At 39.5% G+C, this 13,847-nt stretch overlaps 1 protein-coding gene across 1 annotated transcript in view; it reads right to left on the reverse strand.

The window, feature by feature from the left end:
* Window positions 1-13,847, reverse strand: part of LOC115417119 (fibrillin-1-like) — a 169,175-nt gene that overhangs the window by 69,690 nt on the left and 85,638 nt on the right. Inside the window, 3 exon segments of the mRNA XM_030131109.1 lie at window positions 487-609; window positions 2,723-2,845; window positions 13,104-13,229. Of these exon segments, the coding sequence (XP_029986969.1) occupies window positions 487-609; window positions 2,723-2,845; window positions 13,104-13,229 (372 nt within the window).

Raw genomic sequence — 13,847 nt, forward strand, 5'->3', positions numbered from 1 at the left:
AGGAGAGGAGAGGAGAGGGAGAGGGAGAGGGAGAGGAGAGGAGAGAGAGAGAAGACAGGGACAGGGGGAGGAAGAGAGAGAGAGGAGAGGAGAAAGAGTGGAGAGAGGAGAGAGAGAGAAAGAGAAAGAGATAGATAGATAGATAGATAGATAGATAGATAGATAGATAGATAGATAGATAGATAGATAGATAGATAGATAGATAGATAGATAGATAGATAGATAGATAGATAGATAGAATATAAGATTAACAATAGAATACAAGAGCAAACACATGATACATAATAAATTAGAAGAATAAACTTTTTTCACGCTAAAACTAAGTGAAAAATGTGGATTCTTAGGTATGTAAAAGTTCTTATGTCTACTATTGGACCGGTTCAGCCCACTTCAGCTCACATTGGGCTGAATGTGGAACCTGAACTAAAATGAGTGTGAGGTCCATGGTGTAGGATCTGAGTGCCAGTGTGTGAGGCGTTCAATGACCTGAGCAGTAGAATCCGTCTCCAGAGAAGCCGTCCTTGCATGCGCAGCGGTACGAGCCCATGGTGTTCAGACAGTCTGCGTTGTTGCTGCACATGTGCGTTCCGTTGGAACACTCGTCCAGGTCTGAAACACATACAAATAAAACAAGTTCACAACAGGCTGGAGGAGGTTTCAACCGAACACAACGGAAATGTGAAAATCTGATTAAAATCTAATTCACACTGAAAAAAATAGATACACACTGGGATTTATTTAACTGTTTCACATACAAACATTCACGACTAAATTACAGCTGTTGAAGTTGGATGCAAGGCTCTAATAGTTTTGGATTTTTCATTATAGTTTAGTTTTATTTAGTTTTGACTTTTTTTCTCTAATTCAGTCAGTTTTAATTCGTTTTTAGAGCAGGTTTGCTAGTTTTTATTAGTTTTCATTATTTTCTAAATGTTTAGTTTTAGTTTAGTTTTAGTATTAATTTTAGTTTAGTCGTATCTTTTCTCTTCTTCTCCGTCGTATTCAAACAAATCCCAGACAGGACTCTGCTGCTTTCTCCCAACTTTAGCCTCCAGTTTTCCAGGTAGAGTGGGGACCAGAAGACGACTGGAAACCACAAGTGACGGACCGTTAAATATCATATGGTGCTGCTAGGTAAAATAGCTCGAGCAAAATAAATTGATTTCGTATCAATCCAACATTGACAAAGATGAAAACGAAGGAAATTTTATCCATAACTTTTATCCGTTTTAGTTAGTTTTATAAACACACAAAGTTTCAGTTAGTTATTGTTTTTTTTTCTTTTAATTATAGTTTTTATTTATTTCAGTTGACGAAAATGTTTTTTCAATTCTAGTTTTCGTCATTTCGTTAGTTTTTGTTAACGTTAATAACCTTGGTTGGATGTGATGTAACATGTCATTTATCTGTTAGTGCGTACACAGACTTGATTCAGCTCAGAAAAGTGTCCTCCCTTCACTCGATAATTGCTGTGGAACATCTTTGGGTCAGGTCTACCAAGTTTGTTCAAAGAATTAGGAAATATTGATTTTTGAATTTTTCCAAATCCCCATTGGTTTATAATGGGACACATTTTAAAGTGCTGTAACTTGAAAACAGTTGAATATATGGATATAATTACTATTGGCAATAGATAGGAAGTCACATATGGGCTTTCATTTGGTGTCATGACCTTTGACCTTGAGCAACTTTGAAAGGTCAAACGAATGGCAATTAATGTCTTTAAATATGCCATCGGACTAGAGCTGCACAATGTATCGTTTGAGCATCGTCATCGCAATGTACGTGTGCGCAGTAGTCACATTGCAGATCTAATGTGCAATGTAGGAGGTAAATGAACTCAACGTGTTCTCATCTAATATGGAGTGAGTCGGAGAGAGATCGGGCCCAATCGGGCCCAATCGGGCCCAATCGGGCCGAAACCTGTCACGGAGATGTGACAGCTGATTGGTACGGTCCTGTGCAGTGGTTGTAATGCGGTCGACCAGATCTGGGACGGTCGTTGGAGGAGCTGGTGGTGTGGTAATGCTCAGCAAGGTGTACAACAGTAGAGTGGTGGACTCCAAACACCCTGGCTACGGCCCGTCTGCTCCGTCCAGCTGAAACATGCCAATGGCCCCATCTGTCTCCGGTTGCAGTAGTAGTGACATTGTGGACAAATGTGTTTTTGCTCCATTTTGGTGTCTTTTTATAGGGAATGGTTGTGCACAATTGAGCAGAGGTCCAATTCATCTGTGAGTTTCACTCATGAGCAGACATGGGTGAGGAATACCAAAATACAGTTCTTATTGCTAATCAAAATCAACCAACCGGAACCGGGAAAACAATCATTTCATTCTGACTCAGAGTAGTACTGAACTCATTGTAGTTTTCAATTTTGCAATAACTGTCATATTTCTGAAAAAATCGAGAAAATGAAAATGGTGCGTTTCTTTTTTCCTTGAGTGTATTTGTTCTCCAACGCACAAACCCCCTCCCCATTCCGCCACTTTTCTTCTTTTTTTTTTCAACTGATAACTTGTAAATACAAGTTAAGTCAACTTGCACCTAGATGAAAAAACTTTCAATAAGTCAAGACAATGAACTAATGAACATTTAACTTTTGAAAACCTGAACAGTTGAGTTAAAACTCCAAAACTAGTCGGAGCTCTTTGAGTTGAAGAGCAAAAATAAGTGGACAGAACTAAATGGGGCTGTCATGTTTTGCAGTGTGGAGTCTTACCTGTGCACTTGAGTCCGTTGCCAATCCATCCTGGAGCGCAGTTGCATTTAAAGCTGCCGGCCGTGTTGGTGCAGGTGGCGTGTCGGTCACAGTTATGGGCTCCGATCTCACACTCATTGATATCTGTCACAGATGAAGCAAACAAGAGGTTTAGTAAAGAAAAAAGGCCCACAGTGCTCTGATGGTCTGCTGACTGGGGTCTGCCTTTTCATTCCACTGGGGTTCATGGCAACAAGGCAACACTTGATGCTTGGTCTGAGTTGAATAAAGACGGCAGCAGGAGACGACGGAGCTCAACCTTTTTGGCACAGTATCTTTATCTATGGAGGGCTGTATTTCAGAGTCAAAGGCAGCAAGACGTTCTGTGATGTCTGATACTAATAGCTTTCCTGCAGAGGTTTAATGAGCACGCTCAGTCCCTGGATTTGGACCGTATGAGTGTGTCCAGACAGCTGCAAACGAGGCCAGAAAGGAGAGCGATACGTTAACGCAGAGGCCTGGTTCTGTCTGAAGCAGCATTTCTGAGGTTTTCAGTTCTTTGGGCAAATGTTTCCCTGTTCAGCCACAAACCCTGAACCTTTTTACATGAGGCTTTTGTAAAAGCACTCGATGATGCTCAACTATGAGTTTCTCACCACTACAGATGTTCAGTTTGGAAATGTAATCGTTTCCAAATATCATTTCAATAAAAATGTAATGGAACGCTGTGCAAAGTCTACAAATAAACATTCCTTCATGGCAAAACTGTTGTAATTGTACCTGCTCCGTGCCAACAGATGAAATATTTGGACGTTTAGCAGGAATACCTTTGTGTTTGCATCAACCTGCTGTAATACGGCCCTCCGCTCAATAATAAATGAGAACAATGAAATGGAACAAATAAATGAGCTTCTATTAAAATCGGCCCTGCCTGTTGTTTCCATTCTTCAGAGCTGACGTTCCCAGAGTTAGAGTGGGAATGAAAGTGGGTCACAGAGCTGGTACCCAATGATCACCCACGACAGAGGAGGAGTTTACAGGGGTGACCGCAACAACGCCATGAAAAATGTAGATGGAACAGGATTAAATGACGTCAAAGGTGTAATAAGATCAAAATTCTACCTCTCGTTCTGCCAACAGTTTTTTTCCCAGTGCTGTGTGTAGCCTTAACAACTCCATATCACATATTTAACAATGTATGGTGTATGCCAGGGGTGTCAAACTCATTTTAGTTCAGTTCCACATTCAGCCAAATATGACCTCCAGTGGGCCAGACCAGTAAAATAATAACAGTGAAAAAAATAAAATTATATTATGATCAGGCTTACATCTACAAAGTTTCCTGAAAAATCTGAATAACATGAACAACTTGAATCGTCTTAAGAAAAACAAGTGTAATTTTAACAATATTCTGCCTCGGTTTACCAGTTTATCATTTACACATGTGCATTATAATCGCACAAAACATTTAGTAACAGGCAGAATATTGAAAAAATTGCATTTACTTTTCTTAAAAGTAAGTTGTTCATATTTGTTCAGGTTATTCACATTTTTTGTAACAGTATAGTTTGGTAATGTAAACATTTTCATGTAATTTTACTTACTTTTACTTACTACTTACTTTTATACCAAAAAAACAAAGAGAAAATTTAAGGTTGTCATTATTATTTATAGGTTATTATGATAATATTTTACTGGTTCTGACCCACTTGAAATCTAATTGGTCTGTATGTGTCTGTATGTGGAACCTGAATTAAAATGATTCTGACACCACTGATTGTTAATATCTTCAGTGTAATTTTTTGCATTTCACAAATGTATCCCACAGGCCAGATTGGACCCTTTGGTGAGTTGGATTTGGCCCCCAGGCCACATGTTTGACACCTGTGGTGTATGTTTTATTTTTGTATTTGTGTATAAATAACACACTTTATATTTATGCACTCTGTCCATGAGTGTCAGTTGATCTACGGGGGCACCTGTCTTTTTATTACTCAGATTCTTGTAATTTTTCATTGTTTTTTTCCTTGTTACTGTCTTTTATGTATTGTTATTCTGAGCTCTTGCAGCTCATTTTCCAATGCAGTTTTTCTGCATATGGCAAAAAAACTGATTCTGATTCTGACAATGTAGAGACCAAAAATGGTGTGAAAGATGCAACAAGATGAGCCAAGAGCTGACTAAAAGATGTAATACCTAAGCAGACACAATATTTACACACTCTGCTCTAGGTCCAGGTTTCTCAACTGGTGGAACATGACCCAAAAGTGGGTCGCAGGGCGGCACGATTAATCGATTTTAACCTCCTAAGACCCAGGAAATGTCAGCAAAGTACCAGCTTTTTTTGTTTTTTATTAAATAAGTGCCCATATTTGGAAACATCATGATGCAACAGTTTTTTTCAGATGCAGTTTTTAACATTTTTATGGAATGTCCTTTGTGGTGGACAGTTTTCTTTTTTTTTGTATGAAGTTGTGAAACTCTTGTCCACAAATGTGGACAGAAAACCCATAGCTGGGTCTGAGGACGTTAAATCAATATCAGATTTTTTAATTCAGACGATTTTTAAGAAAGGGAAATCGTCAAATCGATTTAATCTCTTGTGTCTCGGAGCCACGTGCCTTCGGGCTACCGTAGGCTCCTCCTCCTAACTGTGAGAGCGTCTTTTACAGACGTTTGTGTAATGACCACGGACCTTAAATCTGTGATAAGCCTGCTGTAGTGATACCAATGTAAGCTGTGGTCCACGCACGGATCCCCCAATTCAAATACAAATGCATGGGGATCACTCATCTTACACAGTCCATGCACACATGCCTGATGCCTGTCACTGACTTCCACTGCCATAACGTCTGTGGGCCCATCACGGAATTTTCAGGGATTCAGTGATACCGTCACAGATTTGAGGTAGGGAGCAGTGGCTTGTAGGGGTGTTAGAAAATATCGGTTCTGCAATATATCACGATAATTCATTTCACAATACTGTATCAATATTAAAAAGTACTGTATTGATATTTTTAGGTATTTATTCAAATGCAGATATAGTGAAGGTTCATTTTTGTTTTTTATTTTTCTTCATTGTTTAGATCTTATTTATTATTATTTATCACTCTTTTATTAAATCATAGTAGTTCCTTTGATGCAGTCACACAAAAATAATGTTCTGATGTTAGTTCTGAACTAATAGAATATGAACATTTGAACAGGGCCTTAAACTGTAATGTCTGTAAAACAGAATTTCAGTTTGAACACAGGAACATTTTGTGATATAGCATTAGATCTTGTGATCAAATAAAAATGTGTTTAGTATTTGTGCATATTTCTTGTGCAAATCAATTCTTCCAGGAAATAATCATTTTTTAAAAAGAAACAAACAAAAAATTGCCTTTTTAACAGTATCATGATATATCGTGATATATCGTATTGTGATCCCAGTATCGTGATTTGTATCGTATCGCCAGATTCTTGCCAATAAACAGCACTAGTGCCTTGCTTTGCAGGCTGCTCACAAAAGCGACATGCCAACTTCTGTTGTCTTTTGTAGTTTTACCCGAAAATCAAAATTGAAAATCGAGTTTTCTGAGGAAAAAAATTGGAATTTTATTTTTGCCCAAAATCGTGCAGCCCTAGTGGGTCGCTAAGGTTTTTAACCCTTCATTGGGCAAGTGACTATTTTTAGTAATTTCCGCATACATTACAAGACAGTGACCTCAACAGTTCCAGAGAGGACAGTGAGTCAACTTTCTCAGGTCCAATGTGTTCTACACAACACTGGATCCAGAAGACTTTGAATCTATCTTCCTGGATTTGGGGAATCTTGTTTCAGGGTGTCTAGAAGCCAAGAATGTAAAAACAACTGATAATGTAATAACGGCTGATAATGCAATAAATTTGCCATTTATTAAATGTAATAGGCCAATAACGTAATATCTGGCCAATAACGTAATAAAAGTCCTGAACCGATAACGTAATAGTTTTTGGCCAATAACATTATAACTTATTACGTTTTTGGCTCAGTTATTACATTTGCAAAGAAGTTTTTTTTTTTTTACCAGGCCAATAATATAATAAATAACCAGCCAATAAGTTATAACGTTATTGACCAAAAGTTATTACGTTATGGGTTCAGGACTTTTATTACGTTGTTGGCCAGATATTACGTTATTGACTTACTACATTTTAAAAATGGCAAATTTATTACATTATCGGCTGTTATTACATTATCAGCTGTTATTACATTATTGGCTTCTACAGGGTGTAACCAAAAAGAATCTGTGTGATACACTGCTGTAGATGGAAGGTCTTCTTTAGTATGGTAAGTTAAAGGGCACAATGGAAAAAGCCTGCATTTGGAACAAACAACTGCTAAACTGAGCCAAAAACGAACCCATGAAGCACAGACCTACACACTGTGTGTGTGTGTGTGTGTGTGTGTGCGTGCGCATGTATGTGTGCGCGTATGTATGTCTGTATATGTGTGTGTGCATGTGTGTGTTTGTGTGTATGTGTGTGCGTGCATGTACAGTATGTGTGTGTATGAATGTGCGCATGTATGTCTGTGTGTATGTGTACGTGTGTGTGCGCATGTGTGTGTGTATGCGTCTGTAGTTGTATGTATGTGTATGTGTGTATGTATGTGTATGTGTGTATGTGTGTGTGCATGCATGTATGTGTGTGCGTCTGTGTGTATGTGTGTGTGTGTGTGTGCGTGTGCGTGTGTACATGTGTGTCTGCACATGAAGGAAAGCCACACTATGACCTCAATCAAGATGTTGGGATTTATCAGCCAATCAGACCCCCCCTCCCTCCCTGTGTGTGTCTGTCTTTGTGAGGGTAGTAATTCCAAACACTGTCAATTAGAGCTTAGTGCTGCTGGTTTATAGTCTTCCTGAGCAGAGGGTACGGTATATTTACACTACATTTGATGATGGGGTTAATATGAGGGCTGGGAGCAAACGAATCAGACAGAATTAAAGATCATTTCCACCGAGACTTTGATGACAGAGAACACACGACACACACACACACGACACACACACACACACACACACAAACACTCAAGTGGAAACGTAAAATGCAAACTGAGTGGTTGCACGCGAGAAGTGTGTCAGCAGTTACAGCTGGTGTCAAAGAAAAGATCTCATTTAACTGACAGATGAAGGACAAAACAGATAAAACAGTATATTGTTATTATTATCATTATTATTATTATTATCGTTTTATTTTCTGACTTCCCTTTTAATCGTATTTATTGTTCCCTGCCTGTAGCACTTTGAGGTTTTTAGATAAAAATGTAAAGTGCATTACAAATAAAATGTATTATTATTATAATTATTATTATATCAGAGAATCCCATATGTGCTGCAGTTTCTTCACTGAATGCCTGTTCATCGACTCCACTCCATTTTCTTGTGGCAGAAAGTAGACAAGCATATTAATGTCAGTATTTATTTACTGCATAGACTGAGACAAGACTGTCGAACTAATACTTTGGGCCTCTATTCTTATTTCTGTTGTACTGGTGATTTGTTAATATTGTTGCACTGACTGGAGTAAAACAATGACAATAAAGACGATTCTATTCTATTCTATTCTGATGTTTTTTTTCTTTACTTATAAATGGTTCTGTTTACAGTTTGAAACATGTTTTAGTGTATGACATTAACGTACATTATTCTCAGTCTATTTTTTTTTAAATTATATTTCACATTAGAACAGTTGAACTGTCTGGTCCCTGTATTTATATGATGTGAAGGTTTGCACTGACAGTCAGTAAACAGAAAGTCAGACTTTCTAATCATACACTTTAACAACACTTCAGAGTCTGTATGTCTTCACTCTTACTCCAGTAACACGGTCTCTTTTTACACTCGTATGTTTCCTTGTACTTGAGTTGCAGAGCGTGTGTAGTTCTGCCACCTCTGATGAACTCAACATGTTCGACCGTCACCCTTACTTAAAGCTAAAACCCTCCCTGGCTTGTAAACTCCTGGCTCCACATCTCCAGTGCATCTCCACCCATGTCCTAAGTTTCCAGCACACACACACACAGACATAAAAGCACTAACGTGTGCGTTCAGAGACTCACGCCCTGCCCTGGAGTGTTGTGGAATAAAAAAAAAAAAAAAAGAAAAGAGAAGGAATCATTATGGGAGCTTCATCCCATCTTCAACAGCTGGATCAGATCTAGGCTTGTGGAGAAGCACTCGCTCATCAACACCCAAATGCACGCAAGAAGATTTAGCACATACATACCAACGGGATCGCATAAGGCCGCTTTCACAGTGACAAGTGATTTCTTATGCCTGAATATATTGGAGGGAGAACTGTTCCAAAAAGAGTAGCAGGTTTTGTTTCCCTTGTCCATAACAGGACATCCTGCCTGCCTGAGAGGAATTACTGTCTTAGGCCTGATTCCCTGGTATTCTGGAGCTGAAATTCCAAACTGGTGAATCAGAACGGGCAGTTTTACTGCCACCTCGGCTTTCTCAAAACAAGGATAATACTGTATGCAAAGTTTAAGGGAATTAGAATGAGCATGAGTGTGTGTGAGGGGGCATGAAGACGACATGAGACAGACCTGTTTACTGGGGTCTGAGGGAGGACACGCTGCTGCTGCTGCTGCTGCTGCTGACAGGGCGTCTGACTCAAAATAAAGCCAGATTAGACCTCTAAACTCTCAGATTGCACAAACAGCTCAACATTATGGAAGTAAATCTGTCTCATCAGATTTTGAATAATAAAAGCTACTGAATTTCTAGTACTTTTTTTTTTTTTTTTTTTGCAGTGAAATTAAGTATCTGAATTAGTTTTTGCAGTGAAATTAAGTATCTGAATTTTTTGTCTTGGAATTCAACTACATTCACAAATTTAGAATAAAAAAAATTCAGATGCAAAAAATTCAGATGCAAAACATTCAAAAGCAAAAAATTCAGATACAAAACATTCAAAAGCAAAAAATTCAAAAGCAAAAAATTCAGATGCAAAACTATCAAAAGTAAAAAATTCAGATGCAAAAATTTCAAAAGCAAAAAATTCAGATGCAAAACATTCAAAAGCAAAAAATTCAGATGCAAAATATTCAAAAGCAAAAACTTCAGATGCAAAAAATTCAAAGGCAAAAAATTCAGATGCAAAAAATTCAAAAGCAAAAAATTAAAAAAATTCAGATGAAAAAAATTCAAAAGCAAAAAATTCAGATGCAAAACATTCAAAAGGAAAAAATTCAGATGTAAAAAATTGAAAAGGAAAAAATTCAGATGCAAAAAATTCTGATCACACTTTCCAACCACACTGACCGTCTTCCTGCATCGGCGTCACTTGCCCAACTTAACATAACTCGATTGGCTGGCTGTCAATTCGACTTGAGATAGAATCAATTGCTTATCCTTGGTGTCCCGGATGTTTGATCTGAATTTTTTGCGTCTGAAGTTTTTGCTTCAGAAATTTTTTAATCTGAATTTTTTTTATTCTAAATATATAAACATAGTTGAATTCAAAGACAAAAAAATCAGATACTTAATTTCAGTGCAAAAAAATTCAGCGCTAGAAATTCAAGGGCTTTTATGATTCAAAATCTGATGAGACAGATTTACTTCCATACAACGTTCACCATCCTCAGTCCCCAACCTTTAAGTATAAATCCGCCTTAACTTTGACTAGACGAGCACACCGGGTCCAAATTAGCAGTGAACTCTAGCAGCAGTTTGGACCTTGTATTTGTGTATTCTGGAGCTGGTGCAGGTGATTACGCACTATGTAACTCTTCCAACCATCACGCAATGTTTAACTGACTTTAATGAAAGAGCAACAAAGGAATAAACAAAGGTGCCATGTGATGCATGTGTCAGACGGTAAATAGTGACCTCACTGTCCCTGCTGCTGTGTGGAGTGTGCTTCTCATCACCTCAGACAGGAGCCTTTGAACAAGGGTGAGTAATACTTAACCCTTTATCGGGCAAGTGACTATTTTTGGTAATTTTCACGTACATTACAAGACAGTAACAGTAACAGTAACAGAGAGGACAGTGAGTCCCCAATCTGAGGTCCAACGTGGTCTGCAGCACAGGTGTCAAACATGTGGACAAATCTGATGATGATCAAGGTGTGAAAACCATTTTAATTCAGGTTCCACATACAGACCAATTCAGTGGTGGTGCTAAAGTGCCCTCATGGGAGTCAAAACATGTGCTAAAGTGCCCTCATGGGAGACAAAACATGTGCGGAAGTGCCTTCATGGGAGTCAAAACATGTGCTAAAGTGCCCTCATGGGAGTCAAAACGTGTGCTGAAGTGCCTTCATGGGAGACAAAACATGCTAAAGTGCCCCCATGGGAGTCAAAACATATGCTAAAGTGCCCTTATGGGAGTCAAAATGTGTGCTGAAGTGCCTTCATGGGAGACAAAACGTGCTAAAGTGCCCCCATGGGAGTCAAAACATATGCCAAATTGCCCTCATGGGAGTCAAAACATGTGCTGAAGTGCCCTCATGGGAGTCAAAACATGTGCTAAAGTGCCCTCATGGGAGTCAAAATGTGTGCTGGAGTGCCCTCATGGCAGTCAAAACGTGTGCTAAAGTGCCCTCATGGGAGTCAAAACATATGCTAAAGTGCCCTCATGGGAGTCAAAACGTTTGCTAAGTGCCCTCATGGGAGTCAAAACATGTGCTAAAGTCCCCTCATGGGAGTCAAAACGTGTGCTAAAGTGCCCTCATGGGAGTCAAAACATATGCTAAAGTGCCCTCATGGGAGTCAAAATGTGTGCTAAAGTGCCCTCATGGGAGTCAAAACGTGTGCTAAAGTGCCCTCATGGGAGTCAAAATGCGCTAAAGTGCCCTCATGGGAGTCAAAACGTGTGCTAAAGTGCCCTCATGGGAGTCAAAACATACGCTTAAGTGCCCTCATGGGAGTCAAAATGTGTGCTAAATGGGAGTCAAAACGTGTGTTTAAGTGCCCTCATGGGAGTCAAAACATGTGCTTAAGTGCCCTCATGGGAGTCAAAACATACGCTTAAGTGCCCTTTTGGGAGCCAAAATGTGTGCTAAAGTGCCCTTTTGACAGATAAAATGTGTGCTAAAGTGCCCTTTTGACAGACAAAATGTGTGCTAAAGTGCCCTCATGGGAGTCAAAACGTGTGCTAAAGAGCCTTCATGGGAGTCGAAATGTGTGCTAAAGTGCCCTCATGGGAGTCAAAACGTGTGCTAAAGAGCCTTCATGGGAGTCAAAATGTGTCCTAAAGTGCCCTCATGGGAGTCAAAATGTGTGCTCACGTGCCCTCTTCAGTGGTGAGAACGCACTGTATGTGCCCTGTTCACAAAGAGAGCCGGGAGGGAAGTCAGGCATCTTCTGAATTTTGTCGTGATGTGCATTGTGGGAAGCGAAGGCTCGTGCCACTGCCTGGCAGCAGCAGCAGCAGCAGCGCAACCATATGATATTATATGGATGAGACAAACACGATGCGGAAACAGCTGAAATGCGGAAACGGCTGGAGCTCCGCTTCCTTTCAGCTGTTTCCGCATTGTGTTCGCTTCCCACAATGCACGTCACGACAAAATTCCGAAGATGCCCAAGTTCCCTCTGGGCATACCCCACATGGTTTGTTCCTGGTGGATGGCACTGAGAAACTGTTCACCACGAGGGAAAAGATTCAGGTGAGTAATCACTGACTAACAGATTCGTGATACTGAGGATATGACTGAGGTTGGATCTGATGAAAAATTGGTGACGAAAGTCTCCCACAGCTTTAATAAGGAAAAGTAATAGAAAACTCCAGCTAAGTCACAAGTAGTCTACTCATGATCAACTTTTATTTCCTGTTTTCCAAGTGCTCAGTGTGTCCACCACCTGCAGCACAGACAACATCAATGTGATAAGAGAATTCCTCTCAGATCCGTATCAGTATATCACCATCCACTGAGTTGATTGCTGTTGTTATTCGATGTTGAAGGTCATCGAGGTTAGTGGGTAGCAGCGGAACAAACTTAGAAAACTCCTCTTTCAAATGGTCACTGACTCATTCCATGACGACGCTTCACAAATGAAGGAATGCATCATTAAAGGCGCTGGTCATTAACCTTGATTTTCTACGTAGCAATAAAACATTTTGAAAAATTTCACAAAAGTAAAAAAGTCTTCGTTCTGTCATATAACACACTAAGGTTGAAATGTGGAACTTCAGAGTATTTCTAGGAGTGTCCTACAAAGGGTTAATCTGCTTCTGCTTCATCTGGATATCCTTCCATTTCTCACCTCTTTTCTCCGCATGCATTTGTTTCCCGTCCTTTCACCCAAACCACCCTTACAAACACGCCTTTCCTTCACCACATAATGAGCAGGACCGTCTCCTGGATGACTCCTACTTTGACTCCCGTACCCTGTGCTGGTTTTCCTTGGTGTCGGACTCACCTGTGCAGCCCGTGGTTCCTTTGCGGACAGAGTATCCCAGGTCACAGTGGCAGATGAAGGAGCCTTTGGTGTTCTCACAGTTCCCACTCAGACAGATGTTTGGGTTCAGCTCACACTCATCCACATCTACAACAGAGAGCAGAAGCAGAAGAGTCAAACCAAGAGACGGCAAGACTGTTCATGTGCATAACACTACGAAAACAGAAAAGACGCTGACAGTAAATACAACCGGATTGTCCTGTGTTTACCCTTTCTGCCAAAAATGTTATGATGAGCTCTAATATATGGAAGTGAGTCACAAGGTTCCAATAGTTTCAGATTTTTCATTATAGTTTAGTTTTATTTAGTTTTGATGTTTTTTCCCTCTAATTAAGTTAGTTTTAAATAGTTTTTAGAGCAGGTTTGCTAGTTTTTATTAGTTTTCATTATTTTCTAAATGCTTAGTTTTAGTTTCTTTATATCTTTTCTCTTCTTCTCCGTATTCAAATAAATCCCAGACAGGACTGCTGCTTTCTCCCAACTTTAGTCTCCATGTTTCCAGGTAGAGTGGGGACCAGAAGACGACTGGAAACCACAAGTGACGGACCGTCAAGTGTTGTATGGCGCCGCTAGCTAAAATTGCTCAAGTGAAATAAATCGCTTTCATATCAATTCAACAATGACAAAGATGAAAACAAAGGGAATTTTAGCCATAATTTTTATACATTTTAGTTAGTTTTGTGAGCACACAATACAGTTTCAGTT

Source organism: Sphaeramia orbicularis, chromosome 3, assembly GCF_902148855.1.
Source record: "Sphaeramia orbicularis chromosome 3, fSphaOr1.1, whole genome shotgun sequence".
Lineage (NCBI taxonomy): Eukaryota > Metazoa > Chordata > Actinopteri > Kurtiformes > Apogonidae > Sphaeramia > Sphaeramia orbicularis.